The 21941-nt window shown below is 39.8% G+C and overlaps 2 protein-coding genes across 3 annotated transcripts; both read right to left on the reverse strand.

Moving 5' to 3' along the window:
- Window positions 1-671: 671 nt before the first annotated feature.
- On the reverse strand, window positions 672-6431 carry LOC146647707 (uncharacterized). Its single transcript, XM_085388630.1, has 2 exons — window positions 6074-6431; window positions 672-3537 (listed from the first exon to the last, which is right to left on the reverse strand). Exons 1-2 carry the CDS (start codon window positions 6342-6344, stop codon window positions 2594-2596), a joined length of 1215 nt encoding a protein of 404 aa, XP_085244756.1. The 5' UTR covers window positions 6345-6431; the 3' UTR covers window positions 672-2593.
- A 1632-nt stretch (window positions 6432-8063) lies between these two features.
- arhgap30 (Rho GTPase activating protein 30) lies at window positions 8064-21275 on the reverse strand. Of its 2 annotated transcripts, none has more exons than XM_085389977.1 (14): window positions 21230-21275; window positions 20293-20672; window positions 18098-18200; window positions 17853-17997; window positions 17681-17763; window positions 16864-16971; window positions 16429-16547; window positions 16161-16332; window positions 15889-15986; window positions 15442-15519; window positions 12773-13432; window positions 11816-12024; window positions 11058-11674; window positions 8064-10025 (listed from the first exon to the last, which is right to left on the reverse strand). In XM_085389977.1, exons 2-14 carry the CDS (start codon window positions 20378-20380, stop codon window positions 8693-8695), a joined length of 3813 nt encoding a protein of 1270 aa, XP_085246103.1. In that variant the 5' UTR covers window positions 20381-20672; window positions 21230-21275; the 3' UTR covers window positions 8064-8692. The 2 variants fall into 2 exon arrangements, with proteins under 2 accessions (XP_085246103.1, XP_085246101.1); XM_085389975.1 differs by having other exon boundaries at window positions 12725-13432.
- Window positions 21276-21941: the final 666 nt, after the last annotated feature.

Consider the following 21941-nt stretch of genomic DNA (forward strand, 5'->3'; position numbering starts at 1 on the left):
TCATCTAAAAGTGTTGTAACCAGAGTCAGGGATTATTTTAAATTCCCACCAGTTCTATGCACCAACACAATGGAGAGCTGCTAAGTTTTAGGAACACCTGAGAGTAAAATTTATATGTGCAGGACGTGTACATATTCAGTTGAAGATTTTTAAATTTTTGTTTCGAGTAACCAGAATGGAGACGATTAGAAATGAATATATCAGAGAGACAGCTCAGGTTGGAGACAGAAAGGCAAAGTGACGTCTTCATTCTCTGCTGACCGCAGGTTTCCCCAACCTTATAAATAGTATATTTGCATGACTGAATCTAGCACCACTGACTAACAATGGGCCGTGAGATCGACGAAAATATCAGTAGATGAGCAGTTTCTGAACTACTCAGATTAGCCTATCTAACACCAACAACCATGCTGCGTTCAAAGTCGCGTAAATCACATTTCTTCCCCATGCTGATGCTTGATTTGAACCGATCCTGCTGACCATGTCTAAAGGCCTAAATGGATTGAACTACTGTCATCTGATTAGATATTTGAGCAGTTATACAGATGTATCTAACCATTTGAAACCCAGAGTTGAAGCTTTAAATGAAAAATGTACTTTCAATTCAAAAAAATGCAATTAACTCATTGTTGTGTTGTCTGCACTTTATTAAACTGTTGGGAAAAAAAACCCCACAAAAGACAATGAATACACACACACACACACACACAATCAAAATCTCTCGCGCACTTAAAAGTTTTTACTTTTTAATTAAATGTGTGTAATTAAGATCTGACAAGTAATCTTCAGTCACATACAGTTTGTCCTGCTAATAACTACATCACAAGGGCAAATATTAGAAAAGGACCAACCATTTAATTTCTTCAGACATGTTTCAACAACAGATACCAGTATATTTTCAAGGCACTGTAATACTTCTGAGTACAGAAGTATGACAAAGTTACAAACACACCAATCACAGTTTTCTTTGAGTATTTGTACAGTCATTGAAGAATTAAAAATTAAGAAGAAATAAGGTAGCTAAAACTTCCAAATGAAACATTTTCTTGAACAAGAATCTAAAACTGCATAAAAATGTCCCAAACACAGAAATGTCTACTAAACAGTAACACACAAATGGCTTATGGAAAAAAAAATGTTTCCACATCTGTGAATTTGAAAGGGACCTGCAGGGTATCATCAGGCATCCATGTGCCCTGCAACTACAGTGCAATGTCCTCCCTGCACGTGGACTTAAAAGTAGTATAAAACAACGACACACCCCAGTGACCACAGCTGTCCATGTGCGCATCCACGTGGGAGCATAATCAGCATCACGGTTAACATCAATAAACAAACCATTTCTTACTAATCTTTTCAGTTCAATGTGCCATCTAAAGAGTGCTGGTTCATATAAGTTGTTGGAGTTAACCACAGAAGCTGTTCTCAGAGAAATGAGTGCAGACACCCTCCAGGAAGCCCCTGACACGACAGGAACATCTACACTACACAGTCTGCTGGTGGTATGTTTGGGGAAACTGAAAACAAAGACCAAATATATTCCTCTGAGCCCTTCACACGTCACCACGCTCTTGCAGTTTCAATGCCTGAGAGAATCGTTTGCTACTCAGACTGCATTTAAAGGCCATCTAATATTTATATGAGAACACAGAAAAAGAAAATCTTCCCCACCTCTCTAGTAGTTCCTACTCGCGGCATGAGAATCAATCAATAGTTGACATTTATGGAAGTTAAACTGTTAACTCTTGCATCAACACCAGAATGCCTTTATTTATCAGTTAGTGGTTATTTTTTAGTTTCTGTTTTATTTAATTTATTCTGTCTGTGTAGGTTGTGGTGGTTGTGGTCAAATAAGGTCAAACTTTCATAAAATGTCTTTAATCTTTAAAACTGATTAAAAGTCTGCTGCCTTTGTTTTTTGCAACATTTAGGAATTGTTACTGCTGTGGGGGATTCTAAATATCTAATTATACCTCTGACCTCACTTTTACATTTCACATCTACATCACATATGGTCGTGAAAAAGAGAATGAGCTGCCTAGTCAGAAAAATTAGATAATAAACTCAAATTATTCATGTCCAGTTATTTACAAATCAATACCTATTATCTGTTACCCATCAATACATATTACCCACTACTATATGTTTTTTTTTTTTTCAAAAACACAATAATATTCCCTTAAAAGTAAATAATCTCCAGAGCAGTGCTTCTTTTTTTAGGTTAATTGTGATCATGCCATTAGGAAAAAAAGACATAGAAACTTTTTTCAAAAATAACAGTTACGATGTTTTTTATGTTTAGATTTCCCAGGAGATGAAGTTTGTCACATTAATGGGACAAAATGTCAAATTATATTAGTTTTATGTGTAATATCTCACAAAGAGGTGTGCGTCCAATGGAAAAGCAAGACAAAGCAAACGATAAATGTAATGACTCTAATGCATCTGCCCCCCTGTAATGCAAATCAGAGGGCTTTTTATGTTTCTGTTCATTCACTCCAATAAAACTGTCAAAGCACACTTGTAAAATAAAAGGTTCATGCAAATGTTCAAACTACCGCAGTCCATCTCTGAGAGCTGCAGTATCTGATCGCTATCTTCCTTGCAGGTGGATCTCTTCATGTATTTTGAGGTTACCAAGCGCCGTGAAGCTTTTACCGCACTGCCTGCAGCTGTACGGCTCCAGCCCGCTGTGGAACCGCTCGTGTCTGAGGCAGTTGTCCTGCCTCGAAAACATCTTACCGCAGATTTTGCAACTAAACGGCCTCTCCCCGGTGTGCACGCTTTGGTGCGTCCTCAGCCGGGTCTTCTGGGTGAAAGATTTCCCACACTCGAGGCACCTGAAGCGTTTGGAGGGTTGGTGGGTGGCTACGTGTTTCTCCAATTGAAACAGGCACGAGAAACTCTTGTTGCACAAAGAGCAGACGTAGACTTTCTGATTAGGTCTGCACACCTTCATCACCCTTTTGGCTTTAAAGACATCTCTACTCTGGTTAGGAGCGTCAGCATTTGAACTTGCTGAGATTGCTGCGGCTGTTTCCACGTGAGGCAGAGGGAGTAACGGCTCAGCTCGCAAGCAGTCACCCTGACTGCCTGCAGGGGGTGAAATACATCTGAACTCTTTAGTATGAACAGACTCTAAAGCGATGCCTCCCATACACGCGGGGTGCGTCTCTACCTCCGCTCTCACTGGCGCGCCTGCAGTTTCCTCTGTGGTAGACAGTAAAGAATTATAGGAACTTTCTGTGTTGCTCTGAGGAGAATACTGATCAGCGTCAGAGGGGAGGATCTGCATGTGCTGCTGCAACGCCACAGGGTTACTCTCAAACATGCTACAAGCAGGCCACATCAAGTCATCCTGCTCTGCCTTGAAGCAAACACCTGTTCTCGCCGTGTTGTCTTCTGTTTCGATGTTAGCAGGTTCATCCTCTGGCTCGTGCTTCACCACTGGCCAGATGTTTTGGCTCTCTTCTGTCACATTTTGGGCAGTTTTTGGTTGAAGAGACACTGCAACCATGTCCTGAGCTTCCTTTTTGTCTGCATTTAAAAGGATGACAACCGTGTTAACACTCGATTTCAATTCTCAACCAACAAATGCAAGTCAACAGAGCATCTAACCAGTTTCACCAGTAGAAGTGTTTTAGTGCTGCTGTTTACTGGAAACGGTTAGACATGTCAGCCACAAAAGGATGCTTCCTGATAAACTCAGGTTTTACAAAGTTTAGAAAGTCCCTGATATACTGCAATAAACTGTTTTTATCTTCATAAGTTCTTGAGTTTTATCTGACTGATATATTGCTAAAAAAGATTCAGTCAGTTTAATCTGAAAATGAAATGAATGTCAAAGAAAATGAATTTCTTTGATTCATCGAATTGGACCAAGACATAATAAAAAAATATCCCAGCAGTTAGAAAGACAGTGTACAGAAATTTATATTTAACTATCTTTATAAATGAACTACAAAGACTAAAATAAATTGTTGGTAAAGGATTCAGGCACCTATAACCTATACCTGTACATACAAATTTCGGTTGTTTATGTTTATAGGACCACCCTGTGTCTTCCTTTTATATTTTATTTTCCCTTGCTGTAAGAGCTCTGTAACATCGAAATTTCCCATCGGTGGGATAATAAAGATTTATTCTATTCTATTCTATTCTATTCTATTCTAATGCACTCTTGAGCCTTAACCTCACATCAGATGACCTCAGTGGGTCAGATGATAGGGTTAGGCAAGGTCTCAACGTGGTTTCACCTAAAACATCTGGAGGTAATGACCTTGGCTCATGTCATGAGGAAGTGAAGAAGCCCCTTGGATGAGGGGTGAAAGGACTAAATGAAACAAAAAGAAATGGAATGTGGGGCCTCCCTGCTGCTGCATTGGTGGTTCTTTGTGTCCGGGGATGGGCGTCCAGGTATGCACTGGCTCACTCCTGGTGGCTGCTTGTCGGGGCCTGGAGCCTGGGGCTCGCTCGGCCTCTGGGCTTGGGGCTCGGTCACTCTGGCACAGCTGGCTGCCGGCGGAGCTCACGGGCACGTCACTGCAACCCCCCCTGGCTTCTGCTCCGCGGCTGCTGAGTGACCCCTCATCTGGGGCTCTCCTCAGCTCTTTCCGGGAGAGTGGCACGGCTGCCCCTCTGTTGGTCTTCCTTAGTCTCTTGTGCTCTGAGGGCCTCTGGATGTCTGGAGCCTGAATCTCCTCCATACCTGCTTCATGCCCTGGAGGACGAGGCTATGGCCCCCCACACCCTCTAGCAGGGACCTTTAAAAGGGACCTTTTAAAACAAGTGCGTTCATGCTCACAGGTGTACACACGGGTGCTCACACACACACAAACTACACCCTTTTTGGCTCCTACCTCAAAGCACACTGTGTGCTGTCGATCCTACGTGCTGCACAATAATGTTTAATATTTAGTATTTACTGTTATATTCACATAGATCATCGTGATGTTGTTTATTCTATTGCTCTCTTTTTTTGCTTGTTTTCTCTATTTTTCTTTCTCAACAGGTGATCCAGGTCATTGATATATGTATTTTTTGTCTGTTTGTTTTGTTGGTTTTTGTTTTTTGCCCTTTATCACAGTTTCTCTTCCCCACTGTTTTTCTTTCCCTACCTCTCTTTCTCCCCTTTCATTTCCCCAGTGACGTCTGTCCCATGTGTAACAAGTGAAAATAAAATAAAATTAACACTAAAAACAAAGTGAATCAAATAGACCAATACGGCAGGGCTGGGATGGTCCATTTGGTAAAGTAAATCCTTTGGACAACTTTCTTGGCCTTTAGACAATAATTCTGATCTCAAAAGAACCAAACGGGACAGGCGCAAAAAAAAAAGTCCAGTAGCTTTCTCCTTAGACTGTTACTGCTTGACATAAGCAGGGCATCCTCCATCTGTGCTTTTAAGTCTGGACTTTAACTTCCCTTTACTCTTTCCATTTGAAATGGATTTTCAAATGAGGAGTGGAATCACCATTTTAAATGTTATTAGTAAATCGTGGGTTTTTGAAACCATTTACTTATTTCTATTTTTTCATATTGAGTTTAAAAAAAAAGATTTTGAAAATTAGTTTTTTAATTTGGAATTCGAAAATAGTTTTTGAAATGAGGTTTTTATTGAGAGTTTAATTCTTTTTTTGTGAAATTCATATAAGTATTTATTGATGGATTACTAATTAATTTTGAAAACTAGATTTTAAAATAGTGTTTTTATTTAAAATAAACTACTGAAGTAATGTATTATTTAATAATGTTTGAATAAATACAATTATTTCAAAAATGAATTTACAAATGCAGAATTCATTATTTAAGCACAGAATTCTTTGTTTTGATGCGTGTGGCTCTTGTGGTCCTCCATTAATCAAAGCAACGTTTCAGTGTGCTTTATGAATACATTTCACTTACTAATGATTCATACTTCAGCCGAACCTAAACTTGAACCATCACAACATGACAGGGATGATCATTTATGTTCTAATGTGCAGTAAACCTTTTTATAAGCAAAGGAAGTTAAAATTTGAGATTTTTTTGAGTAAGGTTCGTTTAGTCGGTTCCAGATGTTGCCGTTTCTTACCCGTTCGGAGCACCAGTTCCTCGGCTGTAGTCTGCGTATGTTTGGCTTCTGTAGCTGTGCTTGCGGCAGCTTCTTGAGCTTTCTTGAGCTCAGCCTCTATCAGCTTCAAACTTGCTCGGAGCTCCTGATTCTCATCTTCCCTCCGACTCAGCTCCAGGCGCAGGACCAGACTCCCGTCTTCCACCAGCTTCGTGATTTCTGCCACCGCCGCCTTCGCCAAGACGTCCATGATGGCTGCGACCTGCGCAGGAAACGACGAGGGAAAAGACATCCTATGACCCGAAGATTAAACCTCAGCTATAAACTGAACTACCAGCTGATGCATGTGGTGAGATCCAACTCCCCTGCTGTTATTTTGGTTCCCTTCCGGGAAAATGAAAAGGCGGATATGATGTAAAACCGACGGCTGTAAAACTTCTAATAAACATAATGATGATTATAAATCTCTCATAATAAACGGAGCAGTGTTCTCTAATGTGTCTTATATATATATGTGGATGTGTGTATATATATGTGGATGTGTGTATATGTGGATGTGTATATATATATATATATATATATATATATATATATATATATATATATATATATATATATATATATATATATATATATATATATATATATATATATATATATATATATATATATATACTGTATATATATATATACTGTATATATATATATATATATATATATATATATATATATATATATACTGTATATATATATATATATATATACAGTATATATATATATATATATATATATACTGTATATATATATATATATATATACTGTATATATATATATATATATACACTGTATATATATATACTGTGTATATATATATATATATATATATATGTATATATATATATACAGTATATATATATATATATATATATATATATGTATATATGTGTATATATATATATATATATATATATATATGTATATATACAGATAGATAGATAGATAGATGTATATATGTATATAGATGTATATATGTATGTATATATAAAGACACATTAGAGAACACTGCTCCGTTTATTATGAGGGATTTATAATCATTATGGCTCAGGTGGTGAGGTTGGTGGGCAGGGGTGGGGTGTGTGAGAACAGTGTTTGTTTGCAGTCCGAATGGCCCCGGGAAGAAGCTGTTTGTGTCTGGAGGTGTCGACCAGAGGGCAGTGGGCCAAACAGGTAGTGAGTGGGATTCAAGGGGTCACCTGTGAAGAGAGGCAGAGGGCAGCCAATGTTTTTTTTTGTTGTTGTTTTTTTTTTGGGGGGGGGGGGGGGTGTTAATTACCCTCTGCTCATCCTTCCTGTTGTCAGTTGTGGCCACTGCGTACCAAACACCCAGATAGTTGGAGTCCACGCTCTCCACTGAGGACCAGTAGAAGGCTAGCAGGAGCTTCTGATTCAGGTTATTCTTCCTTACGACGCGGAGTTATTTCAGCCGCTGCTGGACCTTCTTCTTTATCTTATGGTCGACGGAGATGTGAGTGCCCAGAAACCTAAAGATGGAGACAGAATCCAACCATTCTCCCTTTATAATAAGAGGGGAATGAACCTGTCTGTGCCTTATGAAGTCTATTATGAGTTCTTTTGTTTTAAAGACCGTCAGCTTCAGGTTACAGAAGCAAAACAGAATACATGTGTGTGAGTGAGAGGGAGGCAGGTAGAAAAAGGTGAATATGTAAGGAGAAAAGGTAGTGCAAGGTGGATAAATGCAAGGGGTCAACCATCAAAAGCAATGAACAGTGAAGTCGAGTTATTTTTCAAGTGATTTTTGAAGCTTGAAGAAGTTATTTTAATGGTTTTTTGTATTTTGTAAGCAAATACCAGCAGCATTTTTATAACGTAACAATAAAGGCTATTTATAACTTCAGCACCAACACTTTGTTTGCTCTGATAAAGTTTAAATAAAGAAGGATTGAAGAAGACACAGCATATTGAAAACATGTTTTATTCACACAATGCAAAACAACTTTGGATCTGTTGACATCATATTCCTGCTAAATGATATGATATAGTCAATGCATCTTTTTAAACACATTTGTATTTGGCATCAAACCTCTATTTTTATGTACACTTTTCTGTAACGAGAGAGAAAACTCGTTACTCGTGCAAACACCGAGTGTAACAGGGAGTGTATTCAATGCGAATATTTTTTACTTTTAGATTAGCAACCCAGACTCTAGCAGTTCATCCAGATGGTTTGTCACACTGGAGCAGCACTTCGGCACTTCAGTGTTTGTCATCTGTTTCAGTTTATTCCTCTTAATATCAGGATTCAAGATGCTGACCGCGTAAATCCAACCCCAGCATCTGATTCCCTTTATATCATCTCAGCGGTCTATTCTGTTCTGGTAAATGAACGGAGAACAAATCTTCCCTTGAACAATATTTATATTAGACAACTATTGGTTATGACTGCACGTCGAGTTTATGCATTCTACAAAGAAACACAGAAACGGCTAAATCAGTTGCCTTACACAAGCAGGGCTGCTGTTGCTGTAATGTATAATGGAATAAATTCACCCCTCTATATAAGAAAATACAGCCTTTAACTCTGTGTGGGGAAAACTAGTTTGTACAATTCAAACCTCTACGTCACTTCCCCAGCGCGTCTGCCTCCGCCTCTCCTTCTCTCACCCTCTCTTTCTCTCTCCTCATGGTTGCAATGGCCACAGCCTCATCAAAGCACATGCTGAGGGGACTGTTTCTGACTTCGGCCCTGTCCCTCCTCCCCTCTCTCTCCCGGCTATCTCCCCTGAGCTTTGGACTCTCTTTCTTCTCAGAGCCCTCGTCGCTCTGGTCTCCGTCCTTGTCCTGCTCTCCTGGGACTCTCAGCGTGTTGTCTCTCCCTCTGTCGCCGTCTCTTCTCTCTCTTTGCTGCTGCTGCTGTCGGATGGTCAGGGCGGTGATTCTGCAGTGCTGCGGCTTCGGAGGCACCACCGGCACGGCTTTAACTTGGTAGATCTTCGGCTGTGAGGAGACCAGCGTGCTTCCGACACCCTCTAAGGGGCCGTCACTCTTCTCACTCTCTCTTCCCTCTTTCATATCAGAGCCCACCTCTTTAAATTGGTTATCTTCACTTGGCGCAGTTTCAAGTTGCTCATCGGCTGTCTGTTTACCATCGCTCTCATTCTCTGGCTGATCTGAAAACGCTTCTGCTGTGACATGTTCCTGAGAGTCTTCCTTGCTGGCCATCTTCTCATGAGTTTCTCTCTGGGTCTCATCTTCGTTAAACTCTTGTTGCATTTCTAAACTTGTTGGCGCTCCTTCAGCCGTCTCAACTGGTTCACCGTCTATTTCTATCATACCTTCCGTCTTCTTCGCCTCCTCTTTGTCGTCTTCCACCATTTCCTTTGATCCGTGCTCTTCGTCCTGTTCATCTTTTACCAAATGTTCTTGCCCAACATCACCCTCCCTCTCAGACTGCGCCTTTTCCTCATCTTCTATCACTTCAGATACAATGTCCTCAAGTTCTTCCCAAATGTCATTGTGTGTCCCACAGATTTGGGTATCCTGCTCATTGCTACTGTCGTGTTCTCTGTCAGCTTTTCCCTCTGAGGTTTCTTCCCTCATTCTCTCGTCACTTTCCTCTATTTTCAGTACAAACTGTTCACACATGTCCTCCATTTCATTGCATATCACACCATTCTCCCCCTCCTTATTGTCTCTCTCTGTTGTACCCCCTCCATTACAGCTTCTGGTATGATTTGTTGATTCAGTTTCTTTCTGGTTCATCATTTCCTGAGATGGACAATCGCTGTGAGCAATTTCAACTACTTCCTTCACCTCCTCAACGCTCGTGCCAGCCACAGTGCTGGATTCGTCAGCGTCCTCGGTGACTGGCAGTGGAAACTCTGTACAGCAGGTTGTTGAGGATATTTCACTTTCAGTATCTTTCATAATATCCAGATGTTCCTCTGTTTCTCTGCTGCAGATAGTTAAGAGACAAAAACAGTTTAGACGCGTACAATATAAGTGAGACTTTAAGACATATTAACGTTTGTTTATAGAATTTTTTGAGCTCTAATTTTGAGCTTCTTCTTTAATATTTCTTCCTGATTTAATTAAACTTGTAGCAGTTTGTTCTTGTAGCATTTCTCAAGCTGATGACACAAAGTTTAATGTATCAAAAGAGAATTCCCCTCAGTTTGTTATGATTTTCTAATGGAGGGACGGGAAGGACATGTGGTGCTATCTGCCACACTGTACTTTTAATCTTTTTCCACCAGGGGGTGCACACAGGTTTCAGGCATTAGCCTTCAAATCATCCAAGTAGTGGCCACTGTGACCACACAACTTAACTACAGGATACTGGAAAACAAATCACCACAGCAAAATAAGAGTGAAGTGATTATAGTGTCTTTTGAAAAGTGTGCAGTTCGGTTTCTTCTCCAAAATCAGCCACAAAAACATAACTGACATGTAAACCTTTTCAAGTTTATATGTTAAGCATGCTAGCACTATTTACATCTTTCTCATTCATGTGGAATAACGTTTCTCATAAGTAAGGTCAAATAGCCTGTTCACTCTCCATTCTATTTCTGTTTGGCCTTCTCAAACTCCTGAGGGAAATATCTGGGTCATTACAGTCTAAAGGTTTCACCGGCTGACTGTTGTCTGGGTATATTCAGATTATTAGGTTGCTGGACCCAGTTGCAGAGAAAGATGAAAACAATAAGGCGAGTTTAAAATCAAAATAACGAACTGAAAGATGCTCAAACATCATATGTCAGACAGGTGGTGCAGAACCTGGTCACATTCTAATTAAACATCAAGCATTTAAGCTACAATCACACACACTGTTGTGGTTTTCTGACTCACTGTTAGTGTAAAATAACAGATAAAATAGTTGTTGTTGTGCTTTTTCTGTCTGCCAGTCAGGAAAGATTAAGACAAAAATGCACATGCATGGTAACTATAATGATAAATACTAAAATCTGAGATTGTAATCAGTTGTCACCTTTGCACGTCGTTTTCCAGCTGGTCTCCTTCCTGATGAACTTTAGTTTCCTCTTGTTTTTCTATCATCTCCTTTTCATCCAGTCCATTTTTATCTTCTCTGTCGTTCACTTCTACCTGCTCCCGCTCTCCCGTAGTTGTTTCTGTACATGCCGAATGTTCAGTTTTCAGTGACTGGCAGTCTCTTTCTTCAGAGCTCTCTATGTAATGCACAGAAACGCTATCATGAGGGGAACTTTCCTCTCCATCAGTTTCAGGTTCCAACCCAGAGATTGTGTTCAAAAAGAAATCCGGTGGAAGGCTTTTAACGAACATGCTCTCGTCTTCCTCGCTACTGTACTCGTTATCACCAATGTCATCCCCCATAGCCTCGTCTTCAGATGAAGACTCATCCGGTCCGTGGACAGGCGAGGTCATGTAAGGCAGGCTGAGGGATTTTGTGTGTCGACTGTGCAAGTCGAGACTGAGCGGTCTGTGTGGGTTTGACTCGCTGGGACTTTGAGGGCCTGGACGCAGGCGTGACTGTGGCTCTGGAGGACAAGGAGAAGTCTGAACTTGAGCCATTGATTCATACTCATCGTCTGAGTGACAAGGAGGTTCAACAGAGAACTCCTGCACCTATTGGGGAAAAAAGAGGAACCACATTAAAAAGCTTTCACAAATACAGCGTAATACTGCTCCTGTGCAAATAACCATTTTCTTCTGCAAACCTCCAACTTCTTATGTGCTAAGAAAGATTTGCAACCATAAAAAACACACCTGATAAGAGACACTGCAGTCCATATGGTCCATTCCACTGCAGTCCATTTGGTCCAGGAATTCAAAGTTGTCTTGAATGTAGCCAAACATATTCTGGTTGTCGCCTGCCACCTCTGTTGAGTTGAGAACATCAGAAGCATTGAACTCTCCATTATCTTCATGCTGAGTGTCCTCTGGCTGAAGCTCGGACGTCTCACTAACTTTCATTTCTGTCAATGAAACAACGATCATGAGTTAATGAGTTTCACGACTGAGTAAAATTCATTTGTTGCACTGTACTTGCAATAGTTTAATTCTAAGACAGCTGCAGAAAAACAAAGAGAAAAAACTAATTTCTGGGGAAAATACAAGCGTAAGATTATTGGGCTTATTTTTTGACTGATTCTCAAAATGTGCTTGGAGGAAATAAATAAAAACAAAAATGCTCAAGTATTTTAAAAGACTATAGTCAAAGGTTGGGGCAAAAAAGACTTAGAGCAGTTGAATGGATGTCATCCTTCAGATTACCCTAATGTGGTAATTTGCACAAAACACATACAGAAGTCAGATTGGCAAGTATTTGGTATTCCTGTTAAAGGGCACCATCGAAAAAGTTGAAGGTCAAACGTTTGACCCGTTTATGAAACTTAGCAGAACTGTTTGTGGAATTTTATATAAAACCACATTAAAACTCAGGGTTACATTACAAAAAGTCAACAAAGAGAAAAATCGCTAGTCCCCCTGGGAGTGTTTCCTCGATAGGTGCACCGGAGGTCTTGACTATTTGTACCAAATTTTAAAGAAATCTTTGTAGTAGCAGCTAAGACGTTTAAGTTTGAACCAGAAAATCAATAACTGATGTGCAAAACAGTTATTATTTGCAGTCCTTGTAAGAAAAAGTGGTCATTGTAATAAAAAAGTTCAAATTACCCATATATTCATCATCTTCAACATTTTGTTCAGCATTTTTGGCATCACCTTTGTTATCTTCTTCTGAGTTGGACAGGAGGCTTTTGGCTCGTTGTCTCTTAGGTTCATCTCCTTTCTCTTCTGCTCCTTTTTCCGTTTTCTCCTCAGCACCACCTGCTGCCACCGAATCCTCTGTCGTCTCCACGTCTTCTGCACTGCTTTTCTCCTTTTCACTTTTCACTTCCTCCTCCTCCTTCTTGGTTTCTTCCACATTCCATTCCATTACTCTGCTTACCTTTTTCGCTGCCTTTTCTGCTCCCGCCTTGTCACCCCCGTTTTTGTCTCTACGTTGTATGATCCTGTCAGCTCCGCCCCCTTGAAGAACCCCTAAAGCCAGGTTAGAGGTGATATGTAGTGGCACAGTAACCATGGTGGGTCCTGTGATGTGCATGGCTGCTCTCCGACCAGCTTTAGTGGATATTCCTGGAGATCTGGACTGGACAGTATCATTGCCTGCTAATCCTAAACCTTCTGGATCAAGAGCTGTGTAGGTACCCTGTACGCCTGCACCACCGCTTACTAGCCCTGTTCCCCTGCGGTAGGTCACAGCATATTCACTGGCACCTAATCCACCTGAAGATACTGGGAGCTCAGAGACAGCCTGAGGGGTGGTAGTGACAAGGGGAGACATGCTGGTGGAAGGAGGGCGCTGGCCAGGACGCCTGGTACCTAAAAATATAATGACAAATAAGTTTAGCCTAAGTGAAAGGTAAAGTTGAGTCTAAATTTTGATATTATCTGCAAACAATAATTTGAATCAACAATGAATCCTCCAAGATTGACAGAATCAAGTTTATGCATGATTATCCATGTTGAAACACCCGACTGTGCACCTTGGGCACTGACTTGATCTCAACTAATTTCACTGGGCTGGACTGAACCATGACCTCTTGACTGTATTTGTGCTTTTGATGCTTTTTGGAGTATTTTGAGCTTATCTAATGATGTGGCTTTCTTTTTGCTTACTTGTATTTTTAAAAAAACCCACAAAAGGTCTGTGCTCCAGGTTTGACAAGTGAAAATCTAGTAAAGTATACTTTTCACCAGTGTGGCAAAATATTCTCACAGCAGTTTGTAAAATAATCGTGTTTTTCCTGTTCACAAATATCCCATTTCTATGTTCACATACTTATTCATTCTATTTGTATTTATATTAGAGGGGAGGTCTTGATGTGTTACATTTCTACCTTCTGTTTTTCAAACATGAGTTTGTGTATGTCTGATACCAACTTCATTCATGTATTTTCTGTTGTGTTTTCATTTACTCCAAACGATCTTATATGTAGGGATTTTTTCCAGGTACACAAAATCATTTCTCTTGTTTAAGTGGAGAAAAAGTCCACATTTGGAGACTTAGGGATTGGAGGTGCCAATGGGTATTTTAGGACATTTATTTTAACTGCTCTATTAAGAGTTTGTTAGAGATTTGTTAGTTCCACATGGTGTACGGTAGGTTAAATATTAACAACAGCAGTGACTCCAGACATGCTCATAAAAGTATGGCACAAGTTTGACTATCGCATGGACAAATGGCCTGCTCAAAGTGGAGCACTTTTGAACACTGTAAATTTTCAGAATCAGAATCACGTTTTTTGCAAAGCTTTTACACAAACGGGGAATTTGTCTTGGTGTCATTGATACAGAAACAGAATATGTAGTATTTACAGTATATATAATCTATATTTCTCTATATAAATACACTAAATAAGAATATATACTAAATGCCTACAGATGTTAGAATATAAATTAAAAATTAAATGAAGGTTATGGGTGGGGAGGCAAAATGTAGGTAGAACATGATGTGCAAAGCGCTGTTTTGTATGTAAAACCTTAATAATATTTTAAGATTTACCGCAAGTTTCTACGTCCATTACTTTAAAAAACATAGCCTCTCCAAACTGAATGATTCATTTTGATACACTCTGTACATTAGCTTCAAATTTACGCTAGCTCTCATGGGAAAAAACGAATCAGCTGGTGTCTATAAACGTTAATGGATTTTACATTTTGTCAGAGACTGGGTTAAATTCTAGCATTTTACTTTGTGCTACTTAAGATTAATTTGCATGTGTCACTCTTTGCATTGCACTGATGCAGTCTATAAATGTTTCTAGCTAGCCATTCTTGCTAGTGGTTGTAGTTAAACCGCTAGTAAATGTGGTCACTTCTTACTTCAAAATATGACTTGTAGTCACTGCTGGTAAAGTACTCTGAGACATCAGTAAGACTAGAAAAATTAAAAGCACTATATAAATACCAGCACAGTCCAAAAACTGCAATGGGGATGGCTTAATTGCTTCAAAGCGGGACTTTACGAAATGACATGTAAAAGTGCTTTTTTCTTCAAGACATTAGAAAACAAACTCCATTCAACTCTATTGTGTGGTGATGGTGGAAGAAGTTCCCAGTCAGCTGTTCACTATCACCAGATGCATTTAAATGAAATTTTATCTACTTGTTTTCTTCTTATACGTAAGCACTGTGAGTTCACATTTTAACAAACCTCAGAGTCTTACAGCTTAATCAAATCAAACAAATTAAATCAACATTTCAAATTCTTTATAGAAGAGTTTATATCTAAATAAATATGAAATTCACTTACTTCTTAACATTTTTACTGCATTTAATTATTTTTCTAAGTAACAAATTCATCATTTTAATGTTTCAGAAGACGATACCTTCATTTGGATAGGATGGGGAGCTGAGGGAGTCCATGCTTCTTGCAGGTCTCAGAGCAGGCCTTTCTTTCTCTGGAGCTGAAAAAATATAAAAATTATTTCTAAGATAAGTGAGATAATATATAGAGAGAAGCTGTTGGAACTGATCTATGGGAGACTTAAAACTGATGTCCAAAACAGCAGCCAGCAGCAACAGTTTTCTAAAAGTACATTAATAAAATGTGCCAAAATACAAACAAATTATATTTACATTTTTAAATATTAATATTTAAAAATATGTGAGTTTGAATGTCATTTTAAATGTTGCTATTTCCTAAAAGTGAGAAGAAATTAGAAAACAAACCAAAGAGAATAAAGTTGTTAACACGCAAACCTGTTTATGGAAAAGGAGAAATTAACTTAGTAGGAATAAATGATGTGACTCATTTCTATGTGAAGGTTTTGTACCTTTGGTTGAAGGTTTGTGTTTTCGCCGTGGATCCGGGAATCGTCCTCCAATGTTAAAGATGGACATCCACTTCCTGCCTTTAAGGGATCCTTTCCTCCTGAGGCGAGCAAGACACGCACATTTGCAAGAAGTTTATATGAAAAGAAATGTTATTTTCTAACATACAAGCATCACTTGTTCATTCACCTGATACTCTAAAAAGTGTAAGCGACTAAGATTTTGTGTATAACGGACAGTAATGGTGACCCAGATAAAGAAATGGTTTACTCACTTGTCTGTGCCTTCAATGATGGCATGGTAAGGTCTTATGGGAAGTGGACCATCTCCTGGACTGATGTTCCCATAGCTACAAGCTGGGGTGGGAACAGGCCGGAATAAACATTCCTCCGTGTTGGGGAATGCTGATGGGGATGGGAGGGACTTCCTTCTCTCGTTTGATATGTCTGAAGAGGTCAGAGGAAAGATTTTAAGCTGTGGTACATAAGTTTATCGCCTTTCTCTGCACGTGAGTGTCTGTGGATGCACATCTGTGTTCTGACCTGCATCGGGAAACAGCTGAGGGACGTGTGTGAGAATGAACTCCACCACGATGGACTGGACCCTGACCTCCATGAAGGCCGCAGTGCCATTGAATCCTGTCGCTTCAATGTCTTTAGACCTTTTCATACAGATTGATAGATTGGTTTACTGATTGATTATCACAACTGCAAGACATGACTATGTGCTAAAGGAGAAGAAGGAATGGATGAAAACAACAGAAGAACAAAGTGAAGCAGAAAAGGAACAAGGAACAGGTAAGCAAAGGCAGCGGTGCACTATACAAGGTTATTGAATCGCATACAATATAAATTTAAATTACAGTAACTTTCAGCAGTTTATATATATAGTATTTTCCCTCAGAATGAAAGCAGGTAGTGTATCCCTCAGTTCACAAGAGCACATATCTGAGACACACTGATTTTTCATTAACACACCTGAGCAGGTTGGGGGCCCAGACAATGGCCAGGTTCCTGGAGTGCATGTTGGTTTCTGACGAATACGAGGCCATTCTGACAAGATGACGCATGAGAAACTCCAGAGTCCTGTAGGACACACATGATACATGATCAGCTTTTAAATCTGCAGCCTTGTTAGAAACAGTATTATTTTACACATCAACCACATAATAATCAGTATTATCATCTGTAAATGTGGGATTAATGGTGGTTTTCGTAAAGGAAATACTGTTATTGGTCAGTTCTTTACTTTTTAATTGGTAACTGTACTGGACTTTTGGACTGTGTGATCCAACTAAGTGAAGTATTTCAGCCATGTTGAACTGTAATGAGAGCCCAGGGTAGACCCAGGGCTCTCTTGGCTGGCTTTGGAATGCCTTGCATGCCCCTGGAGGACGAGGTGGTTAGGGAGAGAAGAGTGTCGGCATCTGTGCTTATGTTTCTACCCCACGATAATAGATGGATGATGGCGGACCAAAACCGTGCAGTTAGGTTCTGGTCTGCCAGTTCAGCCCATTTATATGTAATTAAGCAGCTTCACGGGGTCCAGTGTTATTATCTGTAAATGTACAGTTTTGTAATATTTTCCTACATGTCTTCCTTGTGGCAGTGAACTAAAATCTACATATAGAAGAATTTACTAAAGCCTACTAATCTCTGGTGAAGTAATAAAATTGAGCTGATCTGTTGTGATAGTTACTGGAGAGAAATAAAAGGAGATGCCCTCTGCTTGTGTGCAGAAATACAGGTTATTATATAGTAAAAGTGGCTGTCATTGGGATGCAGAGGGTTGTACCTGTAATGAGGTGCTGGTAGCTCTTTCAGGACATCACCGATCTTTACTAGCCTCTCCTCCTCTAGCTGGATGGCCACAGCTTCCTGTTAGGATATGTGTTATTTTCTGTTTTCATGCCTGTAGACCAGTCAAGGATTTTATTTTGTTTTTTTCGCATGTCTGAGATACTCACAGCAAATTTGTCATACAGCTGATATGTGAGCAGAGGGTTGGGCAGCTCTCTGAAATAAGCTTTACACAAAGAGCTGACACAGTGGATGTCCTGCAGGTACAAATCCTTGTTCAGTTCAGGATTTCCATCACTCTCAAACTCACCCCTGTTTTGAATGATAATAACATAATCGAATATCCATTAAAATATATGTGGATTATATTGTTTATTTACAGGTAAAGGTTGACCACACACAGACATTTTACCTGAGTTTCTGGATATTGGATGACACTCCAGACAACCTGTAGATCCCATCAACAATCCCATGATGCTCCACAAACTCACTGCAGCATCGCAGCACCAGTGGAACTGTGAAAGAAGACTCAAATGAATAACCTGGATATTGGCCTAATAAAAGCATGGAACATGTTCAATCTGTCATCTTTAGATACAAATATTTAGATGAAACTTTATTAATCCCTCGGGTTGCTTCCTAAGGGAAATTCTGGAAATTCGGTACATATACAGTCAATAAGTCTATCAAATCTATAATTTTATAACTAAAGCATACTGATGACTTTTGACTATGAAAATTTGCCCGGTTTCAATTGGTCCACGGATCTTATTGATAATGATCCTCTGACATCTAGAGGTTCATGCAGAGCATCAGGCATATGACTCAAAGACTCCTCGATCAAAACCTATGAAAGACTGTTGTAATGAATATAATTTCCAGGGTTAAAAACCTTTTTAAAAACTTATTTTAGGGTCAAAGTCACCACACCATTTATACTATATATATAAAACTTATATTGTGGTAGTTGAACAGGTTATTTTTAAGTACATTTCTGTAATACTGAGATTTGACAAATACAAACATGAAACTGATTTCAGCCACAGCTTTGTTGTTGTTTTGTCTTTGCTTATTGATAGTGAGAAAAATTAGCATACCAAACTATGACTGTGAACACAGCAAATATTCTGTCTGCTTAAAATAGTTATGTTTCCTTTGTCATTGTTGACATGTGGGCATTTAGCTTGAAGCACAGAAGTGCCAAAGACTACATGGATCCCTGAGAGGAATATTTCTGTTCTAAGGGTCACGGTTAAGTTGGCCAGGTGCACAGCAGATACCTTCCTCGTCCTTTCATCCCATTTATTGACATTATGTCCGATATTTTTTTGTTTATTTCATGTAAGTGGAAACATTACTGACAAGAAATGTGTTGCATCCCTGCTAAAATCTTAAAATACCAGAAAATAAAACAGAAGCTGAAGTGCAAAAATCATTGTTTCTCCAGTTATAGTACCACAAAAAAGTGTTTGCCCCCATCTGATTTCTTAGTTTGTTGCATATTTGTCACAGTTATATTTTATATGTTTCAGATTACCTAACATATTCTAATATTAGACAAAGACAACCTGAATAAATACAAAATGCAGCTTTTAAATTGTAATTTCATTGTTCAATTGTCCCCTAAGCCTCATAATTGGCTTTGCCACCCTTGGCAACAACAACTGCAATGAACATTTGTGATCACTGCAATGAGTTTTTCACTTTGCTCTGGAGGAATTTTGGCTCACTCATGTTTGCAGGATGAATTAATAAAGCCACACTGGAGGGTTTTCAAGCATGAATGGCCAGTTTAAGGTCATGCTAAAGAATATTTCACTATGACACTCCAACACCATTATTTTGGAGTTTTTTAAACCAATCAGAGGTGGACTTGCTGGTGTTTTGGATCACTGTCCTTCTTTTCAGTTCAACTCTGTTTGAGGTTTAGGGCATGAACTGTTGGCCAGACGTTCTCCTTGAGCATTTCTGGTAAAGAGATGGTTCCATCAGTTACAGAAAGTCGTGCTGAAGCAGCAAAGCAGCCCCAGACCATCACACTATGCCCACTTATGACTGCTGGTCTGATGTTCTTCCAAAAAAGTCAACCTTTGTCTCATCAGTGCCAGAATACTTTCCCAAAAGTCTTTACCTTTTTTTTTTTTACTTACCCCCAAAGTAATTTGCCCTGCGATGTCCCACGCTTTGCCCACAATGAGTCAGTCGGGGTCACATTATAAAATGATTAAGACTTTTTCAAATGTTTGACTCAGCCTGGTGTGGTTTGACAAGCAAAGTCATAATCTGAACGTTGGCCTTCACGACTTGCCTATGCTTTTAAAAAAAGCATAGGCAAGCACTTTACTGCAGAGTGAGATGCTAAAGAGTTGAGAAACATGAGAAATATCCCATGAAATGTGCTTAATAGCAGGTTGCTTCAGTTTAGTAACACTTCTATGACATGTTTCATTTACATGGTATAAACGGTACTTCTGCTGATGTCTGACACCCATGTGTAAATGATTTATCTCTGCAGGATTGTGTTTAATGCAATGAAGAAAACTATGACAAGTGGAGAAAACAACAATAAGAGCAGGACATGTTTTCTAGTCAGGGTTGCTCACTTACCCTCTTGACCAGAGGTATTTAGATGCTCCAACAGATCACATCCAAACACCTTCTCTTTGTTGCCCCCTTTTCTTCGAACTCTCCTCATCTCTTCCTGTCTTCTCTTTTCACCTCACATTCAGACTGGTCCCCTCTACCCTGCTGGTGACGGTCAGGTTCACTGACTGTCTGTTCTGGATGCGTTGACCAAAATGGTTAAAGTGACGATGACTCTGATAAAACGTTGCACATTTCAGAGGTTTGACTGTGCTGCTGTTGCTTCTGTTTCCTTTGCTTCAGTGCATGTTGTTAGGTGCAGCTTGTTTCCTCTGTGAGCTGCGCTGCATTGGGGCTGTCACGTAAAATCGAGCGTTAGGACATACTTTGTTGTGTCTTCCTCCCTGCAAAAGCAGAAATGATAACGGTTTCGTTGTGGATATAGCAGTTTCACGTTTTAACAATGAACAATCTCACAGTTAAAATCAAACAAACTGCACTGAACGCTCGCCTTGCATATGACGCCTTCACTTCCCCCTGATGCACTCAATTTATTTTCGAATGAAAGGCCACACCCTTGCATCTGTACTTCTCGTATTCACTGAAAAGAGCCCCTGAACGTTTCGCTCCAATCATGCTATAAGGTTTCTCTGAGGTGGTGGACCAACTTAAGCTTCTAATCTCCGCTCCTGCCTGAGGACTACGCTCACTACAGAGCCCGGTCTGTCCTCCCTGCCCTCATGTCAGGGCCATCGCGGCCCTGTTCTCATTTCAGCGGAAGTCGAGCACTGAACATATAGATTCACAGAGACGTTCAAACTCTCTCCCCACTCTCTCCATCTTCCTGACACCTGCCGCTACTCTCCTATCATCCACCACCCTCCCAATCGGTCCACGTTTTTGGAAAGACTTTAAATGTGAGGAAACAAACAAATTAAAAAGCGAACACAAGTGTTCCTACCTTCACTCTGCATCGGCACACAAGTAGCAGCATAAAACGATGACGCAACAAACCACTAAACTTCCCCTGTTTAACTTCCTGAGTGTCTCTCCTTCTCTTGTGCTTTCTCTCTGTATTTGGCCCTCTGTTTCTCCGCCTCTGCTGAGTAGGGAAATCAGTTCATAGTATCTGTACAGTTCATCTATTTCCCTCACATGCGCTGCATTTGTCTCTCTGTGGGCCGACCTCCATCACCCTGACTGAAATAAGTAGATCTGAACGTACCTTAAAGATGAGGGATGAAATCTGATTACATTTTCTTCCATTTTAACAGTTTTACATCATTGCTACATATAAATATAAATATAAATATAAATATAAATATAAGTACCAGCAAAGTATCACATAGGGGCTCAAGAATTATCACCGGAGTTCCACACAGCTGTCATACAAAGATTCAGTATGTCAGTGAAATCATAAGATAAACTAAAGCTAGTCACACTGTGCCAATGAAGGAGAAGACAAACACATGAGCAAGAAAAGTAGTTCAGAAATGGTAAATGGCCTGTATTTATATAGCGCTTTACTAGTCCCTAAGGACCCCAAAGCGCTTTACATATCCAGTCATCCACCCATTCACACACACATTCACACACTGGTAATGGCAGCTACATTGTAGCCACAGCCACCCTGGGGCGCACTGACAGAGGCAAGGCTGCCAGACACTGGCGCC

The sequence above is a fragment of the Rhamphochromis longiceps genome, linkage group LG18 (genome assembly GCF_057381845.1).
Source record: "Rhamphochromis longiceps isolate RC_006_pf linkage group LG18, R_longiceps_female_GT1.1, whole genome shotgun sequence".
NCBI lineage: Eukaryota > Metazoa > Chordata > Actinopteri > Cichliformes > Cichlidae > Rhamphochromis > Rhamphochromis longiceps.